This window comes from Littorina saxatilis, linkage group LG13, assembly GCF_037325665.1.
Source record: "Littorina saxatilis isolate snail1 linkage group LG13, US_GU_Lsax_2.0, whole genome shotgun sequence".
In the NCBI taxonomy this organism is placed as follows: Eukaryota; Metazoa; Mollusca; class Gastropoda; order Littorinimorpha; family Littorinidae; genus Littorina; species Littorina saxatilis.
The window spans coordinates 40802595-40827434 of NC_090257.1; the positions used below are offsets into that span (position 1 = coordinate 40802595).

At 40.6% G+C, this 24840-nt stretch overlaps 2 protein-coding genes across 2 annotated transcripts in view; both read right to left on the minus strand.

Annotated features, from left to right (window-relative positions):
- LOC138945749 (probable elastin-binding protein EbpS) overlaps positions 1-3317 on the minus strand; it is a 10242-nt gene extending 6925 nt beyond the window's left edge. Inside the window, exons 1-2 of the mRNA XM_070317249.1 lie at positions 2939-3317; positions 1130-1695 (exon numbers count right to left, since the gene is read on the minus strand). Of these exons, the coding sequence (XP_070173350.1) occupies positions 1130-1695; positions 2939-3071 (699 nt within the window). The 5' untranslated portion in view covers positions 3072-3317. The remainder of the gene's footprint in view (positions 1-1129; positions 1696-2938) is intronic.
- Positions 3318-20063: 16746 nt separating this feature from the next.
- Positions 20064-23745, minus strand: LOC138945751 (methionine-R-sulfoxide reductase B3, mitochondrial-like). Its single transcript, XM_070317250.1, has 4 exons — positions 23666-23745; positions 21953-22678; positions 21303-21475; positions 20064-20275 (listed from the first exon to the last, which is right to left on the minus strand). Exons 2-4 carry the CDS (start codon positions 22123-22125, stop codon positions 20136-20138), a joined length of 486 nt encoding a protein of 161 aa, XP_070173351.1. The 5' UTR covers positions 22126-22678; positions 23666-23745; the 3' UTR covers positions 20064-20135.
- Positions 23746-24840: the final 1095 nt, after the last annotated feature.

Genomic DNA, 24840 nt, shown 5'->3' on the forward strand with positions numbered 1-24840 from the left:
CATAGACATATAGGCATAGACATGACATAGTCATCTATAGACACAGACATCTACAGACACAGACATCTACAAACACAGACATACACATAGACATATAGGCATAGACATGACATAGTCATCTATAGACACAGACATCTACAGACACAGACATCTACAGACATAGACATACCCTTCTATACAGACAAAAACATAAACATATACAGACATAGACAACTTTGTTATTTCAAATGAGAAATGTGCGCGTGGAGCATATCACAACAATCTATATAACATGTGAAAACCACTTCCAGCGTCTATATATATATACGACTAGTGTCTGTCTGTCTGTCTGTCTGTCTGTCTGTCTGTTCGCGATGCACGGCCAAAGTTCTCGGTGGATCTTTTTCAAATTTGGACACCGTATTCAGCTACACCCCGGACACAACCTCATCGATGAAATATTTCAACACGTGCTCTCAGCGCGCAGCGCTGAACCGATTTTGGTTTTTCGCGCGCAGCGCTGAACCGATTTTGGTTTTTCTCTCGATCCATTCCCAGTAACTCTTCCTTATCTTCTCCAGTGTTTTCAGCCGCGTTTGTCTCTCTTCCTCCGTGCGGTGCGCCGGCGAAGCCGGCGTACACCCGGCAAAGCCGGGTCCCAGGCGCAGCCTGGTATTCAGCTCTACTTCTTCCAGGCGAAGCCGGTACCCGGCGAAGCGGGTATTCATCTAGTTAAAAATATTTAAAACAACAACAACAACAACAACAACAACAACAACAACAACAACAACAACAACAACACCAACAACAACAACACCAACAACACCAACACCACCAACAACAACAACAACAACATGAAGATACACAAACTCCGGAAATAACCCTGTCGGGTTTGTATGGGTTGTAAAAAAGTGGATAGCCTACTCTTGCTTTTAGTGAGGCAAACTTTCAACACGAGCTCCTTGTCCACGTGTTTCAGACTCACCCTTCGCTAGTGACTGGCCTATAATGTCACGTGGGAAAGTTAATTGCCTCAATAAAAGCAAGAGCTAGTATTCACTCTTTCCTTTTTCACAAACCATACATAACCCGACAGACTTATTTCCGAACATCAACTATTCAGTACACGACGAGAGTAGTTTCACTCTACCTTGCCCGCCTGGTACTGCTCTTGCCCTAGCCTCTCTGGGTCTTGGAGCCCGCCCTGGACCCCGTCCACCGGCTGGTCAGCATTGACGATGTGATCTGCGTTGTCCTGCGAGTTAGAACTCGGCTCCTCCTGCTGGGCTTCTAGTTGTGCAACCTCGTGATCGGCGAAAGCTTGGTTCTCAAACGCTTGATGTTGTTCTGGGGCATTTTCAGAATCTTGATGTTGTTCTTGAACGTTCTCAAAAGCTTGATTGTTTTCTGGGACGTTCTCAGAATCTTGGTTGTGTTCTTGGACATTCTCGAAAGCTTGGTTGTGTTCTGGGGCGTTTTCAGAATCTTGGTTCTGTTCTTCGACATTCTCAAAAGCTTGGTTCTGTTCTTCGACGTTCTCAAAAGCTTGGTTCTGTTCTTCGACGTTCTGAAAAGCTTGGTTCTGTTCTTCGACATTCTCAAAAGCTTGTCCTGGGACGTTCTCCGAGTTAGAGTCTTGTGATTCTTGGTTTTGCTGGTGGATGTTTTCTGTCTGACCCGCAGTGTCGCGAAGCACGTGGTTGCTTTCCTGTTCCTCTGCGTGGACAAAAGAGGTAAGATACCGGTAAAAAATTGATCATAGGGGTAACGAAGTGTGTGTGTGTGTGTGTGTGTGTGTGTGTGTGTGTGTGTGTGTGTGTGTGTGTGTGTGTGTGTTTGTGTGTGTGTGTATGTGTGTGTATGTGTGTGTGTGTGTGTATGTGTGTGTGTGTGTGTGTGCGTGTGTGAGTGTGCATGTGTGTGTGTGTGTGAGGGGGTGCGTGTGGGTGTGTATGGGTGTGTGTGTGTAAGAGAAACATGCGCACAAGCATCTCACATCACATGAGACGGGCAATCTGTCTACATTAATGTGTGTGCTTTATTAGTTTATGGTTAGAATGATAAGTATACCTAACTTAAGAACGCTTTGAGTAAATATTGAAGGTAAGTAGATCCTCCCACCCCACCCTCCCCTTCTACCCACAAAATCCTTTTTCCCCCATGAATCCTGATCGAACGTGTTGTTGACTGTGCATGCAAAGGAAAACGATTTTCCTTGTCACACATGTTACTGACGCGACTGATTGAACACATGGTGCCCTTACTTTATAAAGGTCGGACTTTCCGCGGCTGTAAATTCGATTCCCTGTGGCATGTCTTTCGATTTCAACTGGAGACACCCTCCTTTTTGTATAAACAATCGCGATAGTGTGCACCAGCATTGATGTGTCCAGGTGTTTACATGGCATGGCATAGGAGCTTCATTCCACTTGGTCACGTGACCAAAATCAACATCCTCGGTGTCTTTGGTGCAGCCTGAGAATATTGTTGGTAAATTAATTTCGAAGATTGATACTGGTGGACAATTATTTCAACAAAATCAAAATTCGACATCCGACAATGTTGCCCTAGGCCCTTCTTGATTACGAAGTCTTGAACGCATCTGCCTTTGTACATGCAACGCAGATGCTATCGTCAAAATCAGTTTCCGGGTGGGGGAGTGTGACGGGGGGGGGGTCGGTTTGTATTTGCAGTTTGAAGGGACCGCTCATTATTTCGTTTAAGCATCAGAATAAAAACAGGTATCTATTCTGCGATTTAATTATCCAAATTAGACAAATTAAGTGCAGATACATCTTCGTTCGAACTGAAGGTCTAACAAAACAACAACGACATTTAGCCACACAAATCAAACTGTTTTAAACAAAAGTTAGGGGGGGAGGAGTTGAGGGGGGGGGGGGGGAGGGGGGCTGTAAAATCTGCAGAAATGAAGCAAGCAAGGAGGACATAAAATGCGTACCTTTTGTTGCAGGCTTTGATTCGATGCAGGACAAGAAAAACACAACAAGAAAACCACAGAGAACCGCTTTAGTCATTCGTCTCATGTCGGCCATGTTTATGAACCACTGCTTACACAACACAACTAACACCATGTAAACTAGATAATCCTCTTTCGGAGATTCATTAGCAATAATCCGTTGTCACTTTCCTCTGAATCGTCTTTTTGAAATCTTTGGACGGAAGCACTTTTATACGTCAAGAGGATCAATCATTATTGTAAAATTAAGTGACGAAATGTCCATCCAAAATGACCACAGAAAGCATGTTGAGCACAACAAACACAAAAAATGTTCAAACAAGTTGAAATTGTGTGTGCAGAAAGTGTACACGCTGTTAAGTCCACGTTGACGCGATTTGAGTCACATCTTGGGACTTCATTGATCAATCCACAGGCACAGGAAATAGCTCTAATCCTCTATCAGCTGTGTTTAACAAAGATGTTCTTTCTGCGTTGGCCATCGTGTACATCAGAGCTTTAAAGTGTGTAGAGAGTGGAAAGTATAACCCCCTTTTTAAGACATAAATGTGAGAAAATCAGGTCTAATCCTCTACCAGCTGTATGTTTACACATTTGTTTTCTGCGTTGACCATCGTGTAAGCTTACATCAAAGCTTTAATCCTCTATCAGTTGTGTTTAAAGATACACTGTAAAGTGGGACAGCACCCCCCCCCCCCCCCCACCCTTTTCATACATAACAAAAATGTAAGAAAATCAGGTGTTAAAAGGGAGGGAGTCTTGAAATGGAGGTAAATTTCCACAGGTTATCAACAGACACAAAGTTTGAGAAAGCAGTTCTATTTTTGACTCACATGCGAAGCAAAAGTGAGTCTATGTACTCACCCGAGTCGTCGTCCGTCCGTCCCGGCGTCCGTCCGGAAAACTTTAACGTTGGATATTTCTTGGACACTATTCAGTCTATCAGTACCAAATTTGGCAAGATGGTGTATGATGACAAGGCCCCAAAAAACATACATAGCATCTTGACCTTGCTTCAAGGTCAAGGTCGCAGGGGCCATAAATGTTGTCTAAAAAACAGCTATTTTTCACATTTTCCCCATTTTCTCTGAAGTTTTTGAGATTTAATACCTCACCTATATATGATATATAGGGCAAAGTAAGCCCCATCTTTTGATACCAGTTTGGTTTACCTTGCTTCAAGGTCAAGGTCACAGGAGCTCTTCAAAGTTGGATTGTATACATATTTTGAAGTGACCTTGACCCTGAACTATGGAAGATAACTGTTTCAAACTTAAAAATTATGTGGGGCACATATTATGCTTTCATCATGAGACACATTTGGTCACATATGATCAAGGTCAAGGTCACTTTGACCCTTATGAAATGTGACCAAAATAAGGTAGTGAACCACTAAAAGTGACCATATCTCATGGTAGAAAGAGCCAATAAGCACCATTGTACTTCCTATGTCTTGAATTAACAGCTTTGTGTTGCATGACCTTGGATGACTTTGACCTTGGGTCAAGGTCACATGTATTTTGGTAGGAAAAATGTGTAAAGCAGTTCTTAGTGTATGATGTCATTGCTAGGTTTAGCTGAAGGTCAAGGTCATGTAAAGGTCAAGGTCAAGCATGTGAGTCGTATGGGCTTTGCCCTTCTTGTTTTTAAGGGAGCTAGGAGGCCTTGAATATGGGGTTACTAAAAAGGGGTTCTTCTTCTCCTTCTTCTGCTTTCCCGTTGGCATGCTAGACTGTCAAGCTTGTTCACGTGACGAAGTTCGCCAGGGACTCCGCTGGGCCCCACAGTTTCTCCTTCAGGTCCACCATCTCTGGCCAGAACTGTCGTCTCAGGTCCGCAAAGGTTGAGCAAAAGGGGTTCAACTGTACTTTTCTTTTCGTGAAGACAATTATGTAGGCCTACACCAACATGAATTTGTCCAGGCTTTCTCCTGGGATGTGACCTAATTCTTCCACTTGAAGAATGTACCAAACTTCAACAGAAAGTCTCCTTCTTACGTAGACTGGTAATATTTTCCTGAATTAATTGACATGGGTGTCAATGATAAAACTGATTAATTCAGCAAAACAAAAACAAACACACAAAAAAAGCACAGAAGGCAGGTAATCATGAGTCTGGTGATTTACAGACATAGACTTAGAACACTTTATTATCTCAAGACGAGAAACTCAGGTGTGGTGTATCACAGCAGACAATGATTTAGTTGAAGATGGGGTATGTATGTGTGTCAGTGGAAATGTACGCATAGTCTGTGTGAAAACCTGAACAGATCCGTCATGATTAGCAAGATTGTTCACACGAGACGAGAAGGAACGTGTCTTCAACTAAATCATGTGTCTGTTTCTGACAATCGGTGTTCGGCCATCTTGCCGCGATTTTGTTCCTGCTGTTGCACATATTCAAATCAGGAATTTAGATACTTTATGAGAAATAAATTAAGCTATAAATATCACAAATGCTAATGATAACATATTCTAAAAAGTACATGTAATAACTTCATGGGCCTGTGGTCACTTTCGTTCTCGAACAACGTATCGTGCGTCGTGGCAACTGCTTCTTCTTCTTCTTCGTTCGTGGGCTGAAACTCCCACGTATTTACGTGTATGACCGTTTTTACCCCGCCATTTAGGCAGCCATACGCCGCTTTCGGAGGAAGCATGCTGGGTATTTTCGTGTTTCTATAACCCACCGAACTCTGACATGGATTACAGGATCTTTTCCGTGCGCACTTGGTCTTGTGCTTGCGTGTACACACGAAGGGGGATAAGCCACTAGCAGGTCTGCACATAAGTTGACCTGGGAGATCGGAAAAATCTCCACACTTAACCCACCAGGCGGCCGCGGCCGGGATTCGAACCCTCGACCTTCCGATTAAGAGGCCGACGTCTTACCACCACGCCACAGCGCCCGTCCGTGGCAACTGCGAAATGCGTTATTCACTTTCTTATCAATTTCAGACTGAAAATTAAATCATAACCTTTGACGCTTCGCTTGACAAATAACATAGAAGCTGCTTATCATTATGCTGGGGTTTGGCATGCTATTCAACCGACAAGTATCACTGAGAGTTTAACTCTTTCTGGTTTTGAACTCTTTTCTGATCAAGTTTCTGTAGAAGTTTTTGGACTAAAACCGCGGCGATGTGCGAGAGGTAAAGAAAATCGATGATTTGAATTGGTTGAAATCCACAACATGTGACGGTGCGCGCGACAAACTTTTGAGGGAGGCAACACATGTGACAATGATTGATTTTGAAACTGACGACTACACCCCGGCTGCACAAATTAACATGGCGTCGTTTGAAAAAGAAAATAGAGTCGAGTCACCGCAAAAATGAAAGATCGAGAACAAAACTGTGTATAAGAGCAAATACACACAAACCGTGCGGGGGGGGGGGGGGGGGGGGTGGTATAAAAAGCCCAGAAATAGACAGATAGAGAGTCTGCTATGGCCTGTAGGACTAGAAGCACCATCATCATCATCAGATAGACTTTATCGTATGTTGGTAAATTTAAATATGTTTTAGTTGGCCTCCCCCACGAAGGGATGTAACACATGAGAAGTTATTCAACTATATGATCCTATCATGTGTTTTATCACTTTTTATACCCATTTCTTAACCATATCTTCATCCTTCCTCCGGTGGTTGTAAAAGTACGCCTGCGGGTCTTGCTTGGTTCTGGCCACTTCCAACTTGAGTCGATGGTGTGTGTTGTTTTTTGTGGTTTTTTTCTCTCACAAAGTCTATCGAGAGAGAGAGAGAGAGAGAGAGAGAGAGAGAGAGAGAGAGAGAGAGAGAGAGAGAGAGAGAGAGAGAGAGAGAGAGAGAGAGAGAGAGAGAGAGAGAGAGAGATCAAATCAAATCAAATCAAATCAAATTTTATTTTTCGAGGGTTGTAGCATAAGCAATACAACGAGCTTTTTTTCAACCAGCCCTCGCCCAGAGAGGGGACTAATCTAATCACATATTTACACGGATATTAACGTAGAAACAAGTCGCGTAAGGCGAAAATACAACATTTAGTCAAGTAGCTGTCGAACTCACAGAATGAAACTGAACGCAATGCAACGCAGCAAGACCGTATACTCGTAGTCCACCGCTCACGGCATAGGCAGTGAAATTGACAAGAAGAGCGGGGTAGTAGTTGCGCTGGGAAGGATAGCACGCTTTTCTGTACCTCTCTTCGTTTTAACTTTCTGAGCGTGTTTTTAATCCAAACATATCATATCTATATGTTTTTGGAATCAGGAACCGACAAGGAATAAGATGAAAGTGTTTTTAAATTGATTTGGAAAATTTAATTTTGATAATAATAATTTTTATATTTAATTTTCAGAGCTTGTTTTTAATCCGAATATAACATATTTATATGTTTTTGGAATCAGCAAATGATGGAGAATAAGATAAACGTAAATTTGGATCGTTTTAGAAATTTTTATTTTTTTTTACAATTTTCAGATTTTTAATGACCAAAGTCATTAATTAATTTTTAAGCCACCACGCTGAAATGCAATACCGAAGTCCGGGCTTCGTCGAACATTATCCGACCAAAATTTCAACCAGTTTAGTTGAAAAATGAGGGCGTGACAGTGCCGCCTCAACTTTCACGAAAAGCTGGATATGACGTCATCAAAGACATTTATCAAAAAAATGAAAAAAACGTCTGAGGATATCATACCCAGGAACTCTCATGTCAAATTTCATAAAGATCGGTCCAGTAGTTTAGTCTGAATCGCTCTACACACACACACAGACACACACACACACACGCACATACACCACGACCCTCGTCTCGATTCCCCCTCTACGTTAAAACATTTAGTCAAAACTTGACTAAATGTAAAAAAGGTAGAGAAAAACAACATATGAATATTTACACATTACATATTATACACAAATATAAAGCGTCGTATATGTAACGTAGTGAAAACAATGCTGAATACACATGCATGAGTAAATGTGTTATTAATTTGAGTGTTTTTGTGTGGATATAATGAACAGAGAGAGAGAGAGAGAGAGAGAGAGAGAGAGAGAGAGAGAGAGAGAGAGAGAGAGAGAGAGAGAGAGAGAGAGAGAGAGAGAGAGAGAGAGAGAGAGAGAGAGATCGAGTAAGGGCTTAGGATAGATTGAATACAATATATTTGTTCAGACAGTTAAATTCTCATGCAAATCCCCGAATAAAAATCAATCTCAAAATGACTACATGCAGTTCTCTTCTTTCACACACACACACACACACACTCATCATACCACCTTGTTCACACACACACACACACACACAGTAACACTCTATCATACCACCTTATTCACACACACACACACACACACACACACTCTATCATACCACCTTATTCACACACACACACACACACACACACACACACACACACACACACACACACACACACACACACACACACACACGTTCAAAGACTCTTCTGTTTGAATGTAAAGTTAACTTTTATTGCACTTGTGATATAATTCCTACGTACAACATACAACATTTAAATTATCACGCAGTGAGCTATAAAACAGGATTAAATGTAAACCAAGGTGAGTAATTCAAGACAAAAACTACGTCTACAACAAAACATATTCACAAAAAGGTGGGTCGATTTAGTTTTGATTAAAGAGCAAAAATAAACAGATAAAGGAAAACAATAAAAACAAGTCGCGTAAGGCGAAATTACTACATTTAGTCAAGCTGTCGAACTCACGGAATGAAACTGAACGCACTGTATTTTTTTACCAAGACAGTACAGCTTCGTCAATCCCCGCGTGAAGGAAATCGCTCACCTTCCACGTGCAAAACGTAGTGATATTGACACGCCAGATTAGCGCGGTAGCGTATTGTGCTAGGCAGGAAAGCGCGCTTTTCTGTATTCTTGTTAACTTTCTGAGCTTGTTTTGAATACAACCTATCATATCTATATGATTTTGGAATCAGGAAATGATAAAGAATAAGATGAAATCATTTTTGGATGGATTTCTTAAATTTTAATCGTAAGACTAATTAATCTATTTTCGTTAATTGTGATCACATTTTAAGAGTAAACATGACATATGTATATATTTTTAGATTCAGAATGTGATGAAGAATACGATGCAATCAATTTTATGTCTGTTTGCAAAAAATCGATTTTAATGACAACTTTAATGAGCAAACTCATAAATTAAATTTTAAGCCTCCAAGCTGAAATGCAATACCAAAGTCCGGGCTTCGTCGAAGATTACTTGACCAAAATTTCAACCAATTTGGTTGAAAAATGAAAGCGTGACAGTGCCGCCTCAACTTTCACGAAAAGCCGGATAATTATGACGTCATCAAAGACATTTATCAAAAAAACGAAAAAAACGTCTGGAGGTACCATACTCAGAATCTCTCATGTCAAGTTTTATGAAGATCGATCCAGTAGTTTTCTCTGAATCGCTCTACACACACACACAGACACAGACACATACACCACGACCCTCGTCTCGATTCCCCTGGAACCCATCTTGGTGACCATAGACCTATTGATCCAGTGGAACCCATCCTGGTGACCATAGACCTATTGATCCAGTGGAACCCATCCTGGTGACCATAGACCTATTGATCCAGTGGAAACCATCCTGGTGACCATAGACCTATTGATCCAGTGGAACCCATCCTGGTGACCATTTGTTTGTTTGTTTATTTGTTGCTTAACGTCCAGCCGACTACGCAGAGCCATATCAGGACGAGGAAGGGGGGGATGAAGGGGGCCACTTGTCAAGCGATTCCTGTTTACAAATGCACTAACCCATTACTTGTGTCCCAGCAGGCTTTAGTAAAACTAAATTAATACCTACTGGAAGATTACCAGTTTCCAGTATGTTAAAATAGGCTTAACCTATCTACTGCTGGACTTACATCAGAACACTAACAGATTAAACTATACATGAATCGCGAGACAAGCGGCAAGAGAAGAGATTTTTGGAAAAAATACAGGTGAATGAGCAAGAAGGCAGAAAAAAGAAAAGAATTCATGAAGAAAAAGAGAGCATGACAGGAAAGAGGAACCAAAAATCTACCTAACAGCAAACTAGAAAGCTCCTGCGGTTCCAAAAACAGGAGGGGCCTTTAATTTCATAACCGCAGTGCCCCACTGCGGGACTGGTGACCATAGACCTATTGATCCAGTGGAAACCATCCTGGTGACCATAGACCTATTGATCCAGTGGAACCCATCCTGGTGACCATAGACCTATTGATCCAGTGGAAACCATCCTGGTGACCATAGACCTATTGATCCAGTGGAACCCATCCTGGTGACCATAGACCTATTGATCCAATGGAACCCATCCTGGTGACCATAGACCTATTGATCCAATGGAACCCATCCTGGTGACCATAGACCTATTGATCCAATGGAACCCATCCTGGTGACCATAGACCTATTGATCCAATGGAACCCATCCTGGTGACCATAGACCTATTGATCCAGTGGAAACCATCCTGGTGACCATAGACCTATTGATCCAGTGGAACCCATCCTGGTGACCATAGACCTATTGATCCAGTGGAACCCATCCTGGTGACCATAGACCTATTGATCCAGTTGAAACCCCCCTTTTAAGACCAAAACAAATCTGAGAAATTCAGGTCTTAAAATGAAGGATTCTTAAAATGGGGGAGGGGGATACAGTAAATTTACAGAGTCTATGAACAGAAACTCGTAGAAAACAGGGTCTTAAATTGAGGGTCTTAAAAAAGGGTTCCACTATGCCACGTTTCGTTGGTTCCTTGGGTGGTCCCCATAGGCAGGTTCAACTGTCCATAAATGTGAAAATAAATCCATAAAACAACAAAGAGCAAACCAACACAATAAACCAAACATATGTTGATACAACCACAAAATGTGCACACAGTTTACACAATTTTCAGATGTTTAACTTCATATTTACACTGCTGATCATATTTTACAAAAGCACAGCCATGTATACCGATGCCCTGAAGATTTGTTACTATGTCACACAGCATAAACACTAACATATTTATTCACAATTATTTTGTGCAGTTCAATGTCAATGAATGCACCCTGTACAGTATAACTGAAACATTTCTATCAAAGTGTCTGAACCTTTTTTTAAAATATCTAAACTTTTCTTTACAACCTATCATAAGAGTAAACACTGTCAGAGACATGTACCAGGAAATGACCACTGTGAACTAAACATTTCAAAACAGTTTTCCGTCTTTTTAGACGTAAACTAGAGGACCACACAGTACCAGAATGCACACAATTTACTAAGACATATTCCAATTTAAGAAAACCTGCCTGAAGTAACAGACGACGTTTGGAAATAACTCTGTCTTCTTCTTCTTCTTCTGCGTTCGTGGGCTGAAACTCCCATGTACACTCGTGTTTTTTGCACGAGTGGAATTTTACGTGTATGACCGTTTTTTACCCCGCCATTTAGGCAGCCATACACCGTTTTCGGAGGAAGCATGCTGGGTATTTTCGTGTTTCTATAACCCACCGAACTCTGACATGGATTACAGGATCTTTTTCGTGCGCACTTGGTCTTGTGCTTGCGTGTACACACGGGGGTGTTCGGACACCGAGGAGAGTCTGCACACAAAGTTGACTCTGAGAAATAAATCTCTCGCCGAACGTGGGGACGAACTCACGCTGACAGCGGCCAACTGGATACAAATCCAGCGCGCTACCGACTGAGCTACATCCCCGCCCTGAAATAACTCTGTCAAGTTTGTATGCGTTGTGGAAGAGTTGCTTTCAGTTGTTTCCATAGAAACACGGAGGCAAGCCTACTACAATGTCACATGTAGTGTTTTGTTGTTGTTGTTGGAAAAGCAAGGAAAAACCTGACACTTATTTCTAAAATTCGTCTATTTTTCAGAACATGAAAGCAGTGTCATTTTGATATTTCTCCGATATTCACAGGCATTGCACTTCAATCTCTTTTACGGCAAAATGCCTTCTAGCTGGCAAAGAAGTTCCATACTTCCATACATACTGATGCAAAACTAAGTCCTCTGTAATCAATCTTTCATCATTAACCATGTGCTACATACTGCTCTGATGCGAATGACAAATTGCGCGTCATTCCAATGAAATAATTCTTGATAGCAGTATCCGCCACAACTCCGACAATACTTTGTTAATCATAATAAGCGTCCCCCGAAATCGGCGTATGCTGCCGGTATGGCGGGGTAAAAACGGTCATACACGTAAAAATCCACTCGTGCTAAAAACATGAGTTAACGTGGGAGTCTAAGCCCATGAACGAAGAAGAAGAAGAAGAAGAAGAAGAATAAGCGCACTTCCGTAACATGGACATGGAACATCAACATGAAGGATGATGTATGTTTGGCACACGAGAATCAGCCATGATATGAATACAGTGGAACCCCCTTTTAAGACCTCCACAAATCTGAGAAAATCAGGTCTTAAAAAGAAGGAAGGGGGGGGGGGGGGCTTAAAATGGGGTACATTTACAGACTCGCGGTTCTGAACAGAAATTCTGACAAAACAAGGCCTTAAAAGGGAGGGGGTCTCAAAAGGGGGGTCTCAAAAGGGGGGTCTCAAAAGGGGGGTTCCACTGTACAGCAATATGTTGAAGACTTTAACAATGAGACAAACAATACTTTTCATTTACAATGCCCCCCCCCCCCCCATCCCCCATCCCACCCCCCCATCCCCCATCCCCCCCCCCCCCCATCCCCTTTTTAAGAGCACACAATTTCTGATTTCATCTATTTTAATTTAAGACATTGTGGTTTATTTCTCTCAGATTTTCTGTTCATAAGGTCTGTAATGCAGTAAATGTACAGAGTATCCCAGAATTCAGGGTCTTACTAGGTCAGTCTTAAATCTGTAGTTTGTGTTTTTTGTCTTAAAATATTGGTTTTAATTAATCTACAGCTTTGTCCAAACATTACGTGCAAGCAAGATTTGTCACTGCACTGTTAACTAATTCACTGCAATAGAACTTTCATGCAAATGCAAGTCACCTTCTGCAACAAAAACCCTGCAGTTCCGTTATTTACTTGCTCACTAAAGTCCTATACACTATCGTAATGGCTAATTTACTCACTTGAATGTTCACTTATTTAAACATTTTATTAACAGTTTTTGACAGGACACAAATGGTCACATTGAGAAATCTTACACAGCAGTATTAAGCTTTCATGTCTATTAGATCTTTCAACAATTATACAATATACATTCATGCTGGAAACGCTGCTTTATTGGACTTTTGCGCAACATCCCATCAAGTGCCGAAATAATCACTACTGTTGATTGTGGGCAGTAATGGAAAGACAAGACAAGACAAGTGATCTATATCAAGCAATGCACTTCTTCAAGTTCAGTGCTCTACCAACATATAAGCTACCGGGATACCAGATTGAAGTCATCACTAGTTGTATACATCAGTAACAGCCCGTCTAGAAAGAGGCTTGGTATTTAACATTTTTTGGTGATTTCTATGAATATCGCTGGTGATCAATGAAAAAGTCATGGAAGACGTTAAAGCACTTGGTTCTCTTCTGGAAGATGATGTAACATTCAAGACAACATTTTCAAACAGTAGAAAATGCAGGTAAAATACACTCACACACAAAAAGCAGAAGACAAGATTCTGTGAACACAAATAGCTTTTCAAACTCTCAGACAGACAAACACAAACAAATGATTACCCTCCCCCTTCTTCACCCCCCCCCCCCCCCCCAATACAAACACATTGGGTTTTTGCAACAGATGTGATACATGAACTGCTCACACCAGAAAGAAAAACATTTAGCATTTACAAACGACAAACATAACCAAAAAACAAGCATTTACAAACGACAAACATAACCAAAAAACAAGCATTTACAAACGACTTTACTTTTCTTTATTTGGTGTTTAACGTCGTTTTCAACCACGAAGATTATATCGCGACGGGGAAAGGGGGGAGAGGGGATAGAGCCACTTGTCAATTGTTTCTTGTTCACAAAAGCACTAATCAAAAATTTGCTCCAGGGGCTTGCAACGTAGTACAATGTATTACCTTACTGGGAGAATGCAAGTTTCCAGTACAAAGGACTTAACATTTCTTACATACTGCTTAACTAAAATCTTTACAAAAATTGATTATATTCTATACAAGAAACACTTAACAAGGGTAAAAGGAGAAACAGAATCCGTTAGTCACCTCTTACGACATGCTGGGGAGCATCGGGTAAATTCTTCCCCCTAACCCGAGGGGGGTATTTACAAACGACAAACATAACCAAAAAACAAGCATTTACAAACATAACCAAAAAACAAGCATTTACAAACGACAAACATAACAAAAAAACAAGCATTTACAAATGATAAACATAAACAGGTTGCTCAACTGCATCAAAAAAGAGTAAATATCTATAAAAATTGGCAAAACAATTTGAATCATAAATATCACATTTTTTACAGACCACACAAAGCAGTGACACTGACAGAAACAAAAATTGCAAGAAAATGTCTAAAGTTTTTTTTTTATTTGTTTAAGTTTGTTTATATAGTTGAGTACTGTAAACACATTTGCTCAACAGCTCCAAATGTTAAGTAGTGTAGAACATAGGTAAAAAGATAAACTTGAAGGCAATAAAGTTGCTGAAAAGGTACATTTCTGACAGATATAATGCAAAAATAATGAGTGGGACAAAAGAGTAAATATTTGTAACTCAAGAAGAAAAAAGTATATCATATCACTGTAACACAACAAAGCATACACAGCTATGTACAAAAACAAGGTAACAAGTAAAAAAAGCAAAAGATGAAAACTTTCACTGACACATATAAGGCCAAAAATAAAAATAGGTCTGTTTACGGTAACATAGGCCAAAAAAATAGGGTCGGTAGGTCGGGATTTTTTTTTCTTTTTTTTTTTTCTAAAAACCATATTTTTACGTTATTTTTTTTTTTCTTTTCCCCAAATGCCAAAAAAAAGTCTAGGGTCGCGCGAAAAAAATAGGGTCGGTCGGGTTACCGTAAACAGACCTATTTTTTTGTGTGGCCTAAACAGGTTCGGAAAAGCTTACAGTCCATCAGAGACATACATACAGCCATTCAGATGAGCAACACATGCAGACATCACAATGAGCAGAAAAAAACAATCAGCCTTGGAATTAATGATTTAAAGGCACACCCCTTTCCCTTTAACCAGCTTATCATCTTAGATCTAGCCAGGCTTTTACATGGGGTAAGATCATCTTCCAATTGGTCATGTCAATTAAGCCTCATGGCCAGATCTGAGATGGTTGAGCCAAACAGTTTACACTGGAAACGTGGAAGGAGTGTGTCTGTAATAAAGCTCCTTGTTCGGTTATTGTCACAACATTCATTTGTAAATAAACCATTGGTAATTTCTAATTGAGAAAAAACTAAAACTTGCACAGTACCTACAGATAGCATGGGTGGGACTGAAAAATGTCATGCATTCTCAACCTCAACCGAACCACACACACACACACACACACGCACTCACACACACGCATGCACGCACGCACACACACACACACACACACACACACACACACACATACACACACACAAAAAAAAGGCCATAATCGAATCCGGATTTCCGGCATATACCGAAAGAATCCCACCCATGATAGTGTGAGACAGATCAAATCATGCTGATACAAAAACAAGCACACTGAGGATGAAAAGCCTGCATGCATGTCATCCGTCAGTGTCACCTTCACCACACCAACTTTCTACATGATCACATCAGTGCAAACAGTACTTTGCAAATCTTGTAAGTAAAATTGAGAATCAATAATGTAAGGGGGTGACCATGCATACACACACTCATCGTTGTTCACCACTACAACAATGTGGAAAGACGTTTTACCCATAATCATGATGAACTGAAACATCAGTGAAGCGAGTGTTACAATTTCCATTCGTTAGTGTATGCCTCAGGTGTTCCGAGATCTGAACTAATTACCCACTATGTAAGAGACACAAATGTACCATTACTCTGCCGTAGGTATTTCACTTTATGTTATAAACATTTTTTTTTAATCAATTGGTTCCAAAAAGATCCAAGGTCATGAGGAAAAAATATGGTGGGTTGATCGGGGAATCGTAAGAACCAAATGTGTGTGTGTGTGTGACTTGTCTCATCTATTAAATTTACCAAACAATACCTGTCGCCAGAGGACACCTGCGATGTAGGGACAATTTTGGTTGGCTCTATGGGTGTCCTTTTATCACAGGTACCACTGTATCTTCATACAATCATAAACACAAAGCAGCCAAAAATATTCCCTTTCAAAATAAGTGAACTGTGGCATTATCCATCAAGTACGTGACACTTCACAACTATCCTTTTCAATCAAACAGGACGTCCGATTTAGTGCCAAACTGAGTTTCAATTTCTGATATGTGGAGCAAAGCAAACTACACTTGTGCAAATTATGTCTTCAATAGCATCCGCATGCAGTCTTCTGTATACCAAGAGCTACATAACTAAACATCTTGGCCAGCAGCAAAATCACTCTGATATTTATCACAGTCGTTCGTCTCGTTAAATACCATGACATACATTCCATTTTACCGAGGTAAGAGTAGCGCGCTGGATTTGTATCCAGTTGGCCGCTGTCAGCGTGAGTTCGTCCCCACGTTCGGCGAGAGATATATTTCTCAGAGTCAACTTTGTGTGCAGACTCTCCTCGGTGTCCGAACACCCCCGTGTGTACACGCAAGCACAAGACCAAGTGCGCACGAAAAAGATACTGTAATCCATGTCAGCGTTCGGTGGGTTATAGAAACACGACAATACCCAGCATGCTTCCTCCGAAAGCGGCGTATGGCTGCCTAAATGGCGGGGTAAAAACGGTCATACACGTAAAAGCCGTGGGAGTTTCAGCCCATGAACGAACAAACAACCGAGGTAAGAGCAGACATGGGATCTCCATTTTTACTGAAATACTAATAGTGAACAGTACTGATACAGTGGAACCCCCTTTTAAGACCCCTTTCTTTCTTTGTTTGGTGTTTAATGTCGTTTTCAACCACAAAGGTTATATCGCGATGGGGGAAGGGGGGGGGGGGGGGGGGGGGGGGGGGTGTGGGATAGAGCCACTTGTCAATTGTTTCTTGTTCACAAAAGCACTAATCAAAAATTTGCTCCAGGGGCTTGCAACGTAGTACAATGTATTACCTTACTGGGAGAATGCAAGTTTCCAGTACAAAGGACTTAACATTTCTTACATACTGCTTGACTAAAATCTTTCCAAAAACTGACTATATTCTATACAAGAAACACTTAACAAGGGTAAAAAGAGAAACAGAATCCGTTAGTCGCCTCTTACGACATGCTGGGGAGCATCGGGTAAATTCTTCCCCCTAACCTGCGGGGGGTAAGTCTTGTTCAAAAGGACGGTTTCTCATCACATAAAATCAATATTCACCATGTATGTAATCATGTACTTATCTATTGAGCCATTTTGTCAGTTGCAAAATCCACACGCTAAAATGTAAGATCTACATTAATCATAAACTCTTCTACTTAAGTTTTCACAATCACAATATTACTATATTATACAAATGGCAATAAGCAATGCACTACTGTGACTGAACCATAAATAAATAAATCATCAAATAAATCTAAACAAATTGATAAAGTAAATACATAATACATCATTTGTTTCTGGCCATGTGGTTGTAAATACTGGCTATGTATTAAATTAAATAAAATTCGTAATTTCTATTTCTGCAACAAAAATTATAATAATAATTATATATAATCACACATTCTTCCACTCAGGGTATTTATACACAAGGTACACACACTTAAGTGCAATGGCACAGAAATAGTTAATGCTTAGTGGCATGAAGTTTCTGAAGTTTTGGGGTAATATAAAAATGTTTTCATGACAAAACTAATATTATCTCTTTTACTTTGAAAGCAATCATTTTTGTTTAACTAGGAGTCATGATGATATGTACAATATATTACCCGAGTGAGATGGGGTATGTAATACAAAAATCACCTACTTAACTCATTCCTTTCATCAACTTTAAACTACGCAGAAAAAATAAATAGCCAATAAACACTGTTCAGAGAGAAGATATTTAGAAATACACGTACACTGTAGAACTTCCACACTTTAAGAGAAGCATCCCCTCCCACACCCCCCCCCCCCCCACCCCCTCCCCAAGGCCCCCTGTTTGAAACCATGTGTTTTCACAAGCTCTATTTAGAAATTCTGTAAATCTACATCCATTTTTAGATTTTCTCACCATGAAAATGCTTGTGAGTTAAAAAGTAATACACTAATATTTCCAGAACGCTCTGCATGATCATTTAAAAATTATAAACTCTGGGGAAAGTCTTCATATTCATTCAAAATCAACCTATTATTACTTCTAAAGGATGATGAAATTCTGATTTTCTAGAGTTTTTTCTTCTAACGTTAACATGTAGCACCCATTAATAACACAAACATGCATTCTTATCCAAATATGCATGCATGTTTCAAGCATTTACTCACAGATATACATGGTTCTTCTTATTTTACTGCAGAACTTCAAACTTTTGTAAAACTCCTGCTGTTTATATTCCCTTCACATAGCACAATTTTCAGGTCTATTCTTAGCACCAGTAATCCTAATGGCATGTTTTCAAAACAGAATCATCTGTAGCAGACAAAAGAAAATGTTATGGTGCTATGAAAGAATAAGGTGTATAAAATAAAAAGTCATGCTAATGCACTTTCAAATGCCTACCTACTCATTCTGAAGAAAAAAAAAATATATATAAAACTCAGCAAATTTGTTAAAAATAAATAAATAAATAAATGAAAACATCAAAAATAAATAAAACATACACATTAACAAAATTAACGATACATCAGTTTCATTTAAAACACAAAAGCTGAAATTTTTCTTTGCTTGTAAAAACAAGACTTCTTTGCAGCAGAACAAAACCCAAAACACAAATTTTCAGTTTTTTACAAAACTCAGCTCTCCGCATTCAGAGGGAAAAACAAAACTTTCTCTGAAAATACTATTTTCATATTGCAAACAACAAAGACACATCATGCAAAAAAATGATTTGATGGCACACAAAAAAACCACACACAAACACATGAACAATATTGTGAAAATGAGTGAACTATGAGGAATAATCACTCATGTCCGTGATCTTGTGCAAAAATAAGTCAAGTTCCAGTTCTTGCAGTGTCAAAATGAACGAAACGCAGCAATCACAGACACACAGCAATTAGCAGTATAAGCACACAAGCAATAGCACAAACAAAGCCAAAATTTCATTTGATAAAAAATCTTCATATTCCCTTTAAAGTTTAATTCTTAAAGTATACCTTCCTGTCAATGAAAGCGATCACCACCACAAATCCATCCAGGTTATCTTTACATTGGCCAAGAGCAACCTTCCATTTAAACACATACCCACAATCAACAGCATAGGTGCTCTCCGTGCAGTCTGGGGTTTCTTTTATCAACTGATTTCTGTACAGACACTAGTGGCTTTTTATGAAATAAATTTTGTTAAAAGCCTTACTCTGCACAAGAAGAAGATTGACACTTTAAGCGTCAGTTAGGAAATCAGTTCATGAAAAAGTTACCTCTCACCATAGAACACAGCCAGGATGTTGATTCTTAGTATGTGTCTAAGTGGAGAGATGTTCCTTTCTCACGTAAAAGCTTGGTCAGATCTGAGACAGTGAGCCAAACGGGAAGGAGAGTGCCTTTGAAGGTATTTTCCATCCCATATAAAAAAAAAAACACCAATCAGTTACATCCCCACAAATCTGTTGAAACTCCTGCATGAGGTGAGAACATCAACATTCCATTTAAACACATACTAAAATTCAACAGCCTGGTTAGTTTCTGTGCAGAGAGAGAAGCTTTTCATTAATTAACTTCTTAACTGACACTGGTATCAATCGGCGGAATTAATTCAGCAACAAATTTCAACTCCACACATAGAAACATGTGGCCATTTTGTTGATTTATGTTGTGTTGATATGGGTCCTAAATGAGTGCATGAAGGCTTCATCCCATGCATCACCCTTAACAGATTTGTGGTGGTGTATACGATTGCTTGCACCGGAAGAAAAGTACCTTCACTTCGATTGGTTTATTGCATCAGAAACACAGACGGAAGGCGATGGGACAATTGAAGCTAGACGTGACGCTATACAGTCGTGTGTTTCTTAAAGTCCAGCGTACAGGAGTTGACACAGTAACGCACGCCAGTCGGCTTGGGACCGTCGTCAAACACATGGCCGAGGTGAGCTCTGCAGTCCCCGCATTTCACCTCCATTCTTTGCATTCCTGAAACAACGTTTTCACCAAAGAAATCAGACAACTGAGTTTTCATGACAGTCTCCACACTTCACCTCCATTCTTTGCATTCCTGAAACAACGCTTTCACGAAAGAAATCAGAGAACTCATCTGATCAAAGGGAAGTAATGCATACGATGTGTAATTAAGTGAGAGTTTTTTGGAACCAGTCTCCTCGCACCAGAGAGAATAACAAGCATAAAAATAAACAAGCGACTTTTCAAGTTAGTTTTCATGATAGTGTGGGTCTAACATAAAGGCTATAGAAAAATTCCTACAGTTAGCAGTATCTTCAGGTAACTATCCGACGCAAAATCTGTACTGGGCACTCAGCTGCATGTATGAAAATGTGAACCAGAAAGGTAATGCGCACAAACACGCAAATGTGTGTACATATAGACAGACAAACACACATGGACTCTCTCTCTCTCTCTCTCTCTCTCTCTCTCTCTCTCTCTCTCTCTCTCTCTCTCTCTCTCTCTCTCTCTCTCTCTCTCTCTCTCTCTCTCTCTCTCTCTCTCTCTCTCTCTCTCTGTAATAAAGTTCAATGTTTCAATGTTTCAAAAGTTCAATGTTTCAATGTTTCTTTCTCTCTCTCTCTCTCTCTCTCTCTCTCTCTCTCTCTCTCTCTCTCTCTCTCTCTCTCTCTCTCTCTCTCTCTCTCTCTCTCTCTCTCTGTAATAAAGTTCAATGTTTCAATGTTTCAAAAGTTCAATGTTTCAATGTTTCTTTCTCTCTCTCTCTCTCTCTCTCTCTCTCTCTCTCTCTCTCTCTCTCTCTGTCTCTCAGTCTGTCTCTGTCTCTGTCTCTGTCTCTCTCTCTCTCACAATACATCTGAGATTTTCTTAAAAAATGTGTTCTTTTTGTAATCTATCAGGAGTATTTGTCTTATCCACTGAAAACAATACATCACTTTTCAATTGAGTTCAACATTTTTGTCATCACCTAATAAAAAAAAAATCTAGCTGCAGAAGGGACCCCCCTCCCCCTTCCCCAAGGCCATGACCTTGACCTCACCTTGTGATGTGTCCAACCTCAGGATGACCTTGTCCTTATCGACGACATCATGGAAAGCTGGCCAGCCAGACTTGGAGTCAAACTTTGTCTCTGACGCAAAGATAGAGTTGCCGCACACCACACAGTTGTACACACCTTCATCCTTGGCAGCCACAAATTTCCCTGAGTAGGCACTGCACAGGGAAAGTCAATGTGAAATAATGGTACAATACAGTGAAACTCCCCAAACAATTTAAGGCTCCCTGCTTTTTAAGACCTTGTTTTCTCAGACTTTCTGTTCATAATATAACCTCTGTACATTTACTACATATTTTAAGACTCCCTCCTTTTTAAGACCTGATTTTTTCCCCAATTTTTGGAGGTCTTAAAAAGGGGTTCCACTGTAACACCACACCTCAGCTATCTCCCTAGCTCAACAGAAGTGACGTCGCATACTGAAAGTACAGTTGAACTTATCTGCAACAACCGCCTGAGGGACAGACCAGAACAAGGCAGGTTAGACTGAAGAGTGGACTTTTTTTAAATTCAGTTATGTGAAGACAAACCCCACAGGAAGCTATTTAAGAGAGTTTGCCCCTACCATATCCTATCCTACCCTACTCCCCCCCCCCCCCCCCACCCCCCAAGAGATAAAGATCGCTTGTACATACCTTTCAGTGCCTTTCTCCTGCGTGACGCGATACTGAATGGGCGTCAGTCGTTTCTTCAGCTCCTCCTTCTCCAGCTTGATGGGCGTTGGTCCGTCCTCTCTGCATGACGCCTGCAGCTTCTTCAGCTTGGGGGAAACCTCCTGCTGCCTGCTCACTGCGTGCAGTATATTCATGGTTGATCTTGCGTTTGGGACGATGATTCTTGAATTTTGTTTGTTTAGCTTGAACTTCTTGGAAAAATAGCACACTTTTGCTCGTCTAACAGTTCAAAGTTGAGGTTCCTTTCCAACGATGATTCTTGAAGATTCTTCGTTTAGCTTTGTCTTCTTGGAATAATATCACACTTTTGCTTGTCTCACTGTTCGAGATTGATCCAGGGTTCCTTTCCACAGATGATTAATTCTTAAAGATTGTTTATCTTGGTCCTGGAAGAATATCACACCACTTTGCTTGTCTGACAGTTCAAGGTTCAGGTTCCTTTCCACAGGATACTGTGCTGTTTCCTTTTGGACAGGAATTTTAAAAGTTCTGGCAGTGGAGATTTTCCTCTGATATAGCAGAAACACTACAGTGTTTATGACTGAAGTAAAACAAAATAAGACTAAAAAGTAATGTCAGAGAGACTAGCTACTAAGAGTGTGACGTTTCCATGTTGTTTGATGAGCTGAAGATTTGTCCCAAGCTGACGACACAAAGGAGGCGGTACCTTTCAGCAACCCTTGAACTCTATTAACGAAAAATTAAAAGAAACTGCAGTGTTGTTCCAAGACTCAGAGGATAATAGGTCAGTCAAACCGATATAAAAACTATGAATCTATAGGTCCAAAATTCTGGAGCTAAAAACATTATTTTGTCAGAACCCCTCCTACATGTATGTCAAAGCTATTGGACGGTCAACCGAACAGGGGTCAGACCAAAGTGTCACATCAAAATTGTTTAGATACGTAAATGACCGAAAAATAAGACCTGAGATTGTGAGAACTACACTGAAACTATCCAATCATACAGTATTGTTCACCCATTTGTTTTTCTACTCATAATATGAGTTAATTACTATAACTCATATTATATCAGTTTGCCCAATTGTTTGCTTGTTTTTTTCAATCATAAAAAATATTGGCTTGCTGTAATCATATCAATCACAATGTCAACAGCAACTAATGTCTTACTTATATTTATTTCTGTATTTCTGTTGAGAAGCACAGCTCGACTGTAAGACATTAGACAAGCTTACAACTGAACCATGTTTTTGAACATTCTCTTTCTCTCTCTATCTCACACAACCACTCTCCCTCTCTCTCCCTCTCTCTCTCTCACACACACCCAACACACACACCCACACTCTCTCTCACACACAGACACGCACACCCTCTCTCGCGCACACACCCACACAATCTCTCTCTCTCTCTCTCTCTCTCTCTCTCTCTCTCTCTCTCTCTCTCTCACACACACACACAAACACACACACACAGCCCACATTTCATGATGTGCCAATTCGAGAGAAAAAGGCCAGTCGGATATTAGACTACCACTCGCACAAAACCCAACTGCCGTACTGACTACTGGTATCGTCTGCAGAATTTCATGAAACCATCAGACTGTCCGCAATTCTGGACAGTAATCATGGTAGTTAGAACTAACAACAGCTAAAACTGACCCTTTGGGCTACTGAAAACTACAAGAAAAGACTGAGAAGACAAACAAAATACGTACGCTTCTAAAATACAGCCATTTGTTTGACGACGAGTTCACAGTCGGTTCAGGATGTTACGGGCTATCCTCCATTTTGATGCTCTCCGCAGATTCCAGCGTTATCTCCTCTTTGCAGGTAAAAGGGCTTTATCCGGGATGTGAACCAAAATATTTTCAGAAAACGAATGCAAATTGATGATAAACTGATAGCAATCTTTACAGAATTTACTTCCTATGGTCTACTGAGGTATTTTGGAAGTTCAGATAGATTGTTTTTGCTTTATTTCTAGCCGACAAAAGGACGAACGTATTTTTTCAAAAATACGTTAAACCTCGCAGGGCCTCAACAGCGATTGCGCGTCATACTGACAAACATGGAAAAGAAGGGTGGCACAATGTCTGTGGGCACTGGTGCTGAAGGAGCCCAATGAATTTGCGGTGGCCGCGCGGTAGACAGAGGAAGCTGTGAAAAAGATCCCATAAAGATTTCACATGCCCGTTTCTAGCCGTTGATAGCGTGTACAGGCACCCGTTGCTTCAGTTATAGACCTCGCTTCCAATGAAACAGTCATATATTGCCAGGAGTGTTGCCTTTTCTGTTTTTTTGTTCTCTTAATCCACAAAATGATCGAGAGGAAGAGAGAGAGAGAGGAGGGGGGGGGGGGCGAGAGAGAGAGAGAGAGAGAGAGAGAGAGAGAAATGAGGAGCCGGTATTGCGCATCGGTTTGACCGAAGATGAGGATGCACAACTGATGGGTGGAATGATTGTATTGTAAAGGTCAACTTCGTGACCCGTCAAGTTGTATCCATGATAGACTGAAACATAACACGACAGTCCGAGAGAGAGAGAGAGAGAGAGAGAGAGAGAGAGAGAGAGAGAGAGAGAGAGAGAGAGAGAGAGAGAGAGAGAGAGAGAGAGACTGAGAGAAGGGGGGGGGGGGGGGGTGGGGTGGAGGGATGGATCGAAATGCTTTGCACTGTTGCCAACTAGTGTGGTGGGAAAGTTAAGTCAACTGTATCCCACGAGGGTGAAATAAAAAAAAAAGAAACCGCACAATGCGCAGAAAGAATGTTATTCTGTTAAAACAGTTTGAACGCTCATGGTCACACTGACAGATAAACACAGAAGCCGAAGTAGTCTTAGTTCTTCCAGCACCCCCCACCGCGGGCCCATACAAAGAGCTAGAGGTGAGTGC

Bases quoted from the DNA above. Each gene is read 5' to 3' on its own strand.
- LOC138945751 (XM_070317250.1), bottom strand. From the start codon at position 22,125: ATGAATATACTGCACGCAGTGAGCAGGCAGCAGGAGGTTTCCCCCAAG. The intron at 21,476-21,952 runs GTATGTACAAGC...TTCCCTGTGCAG, and splicing joins CAGGAGAAAGGCACTGAAAG to TGCCTACTCAGGGAAATTTG. The intron at 20,276-21,302 runs GTGAGGTCAAGG...ACGTTGTTTCAG, and splicing joins GAGGTTGGACACATCACAAG to GAATGCAAAGAATGGAGGTG.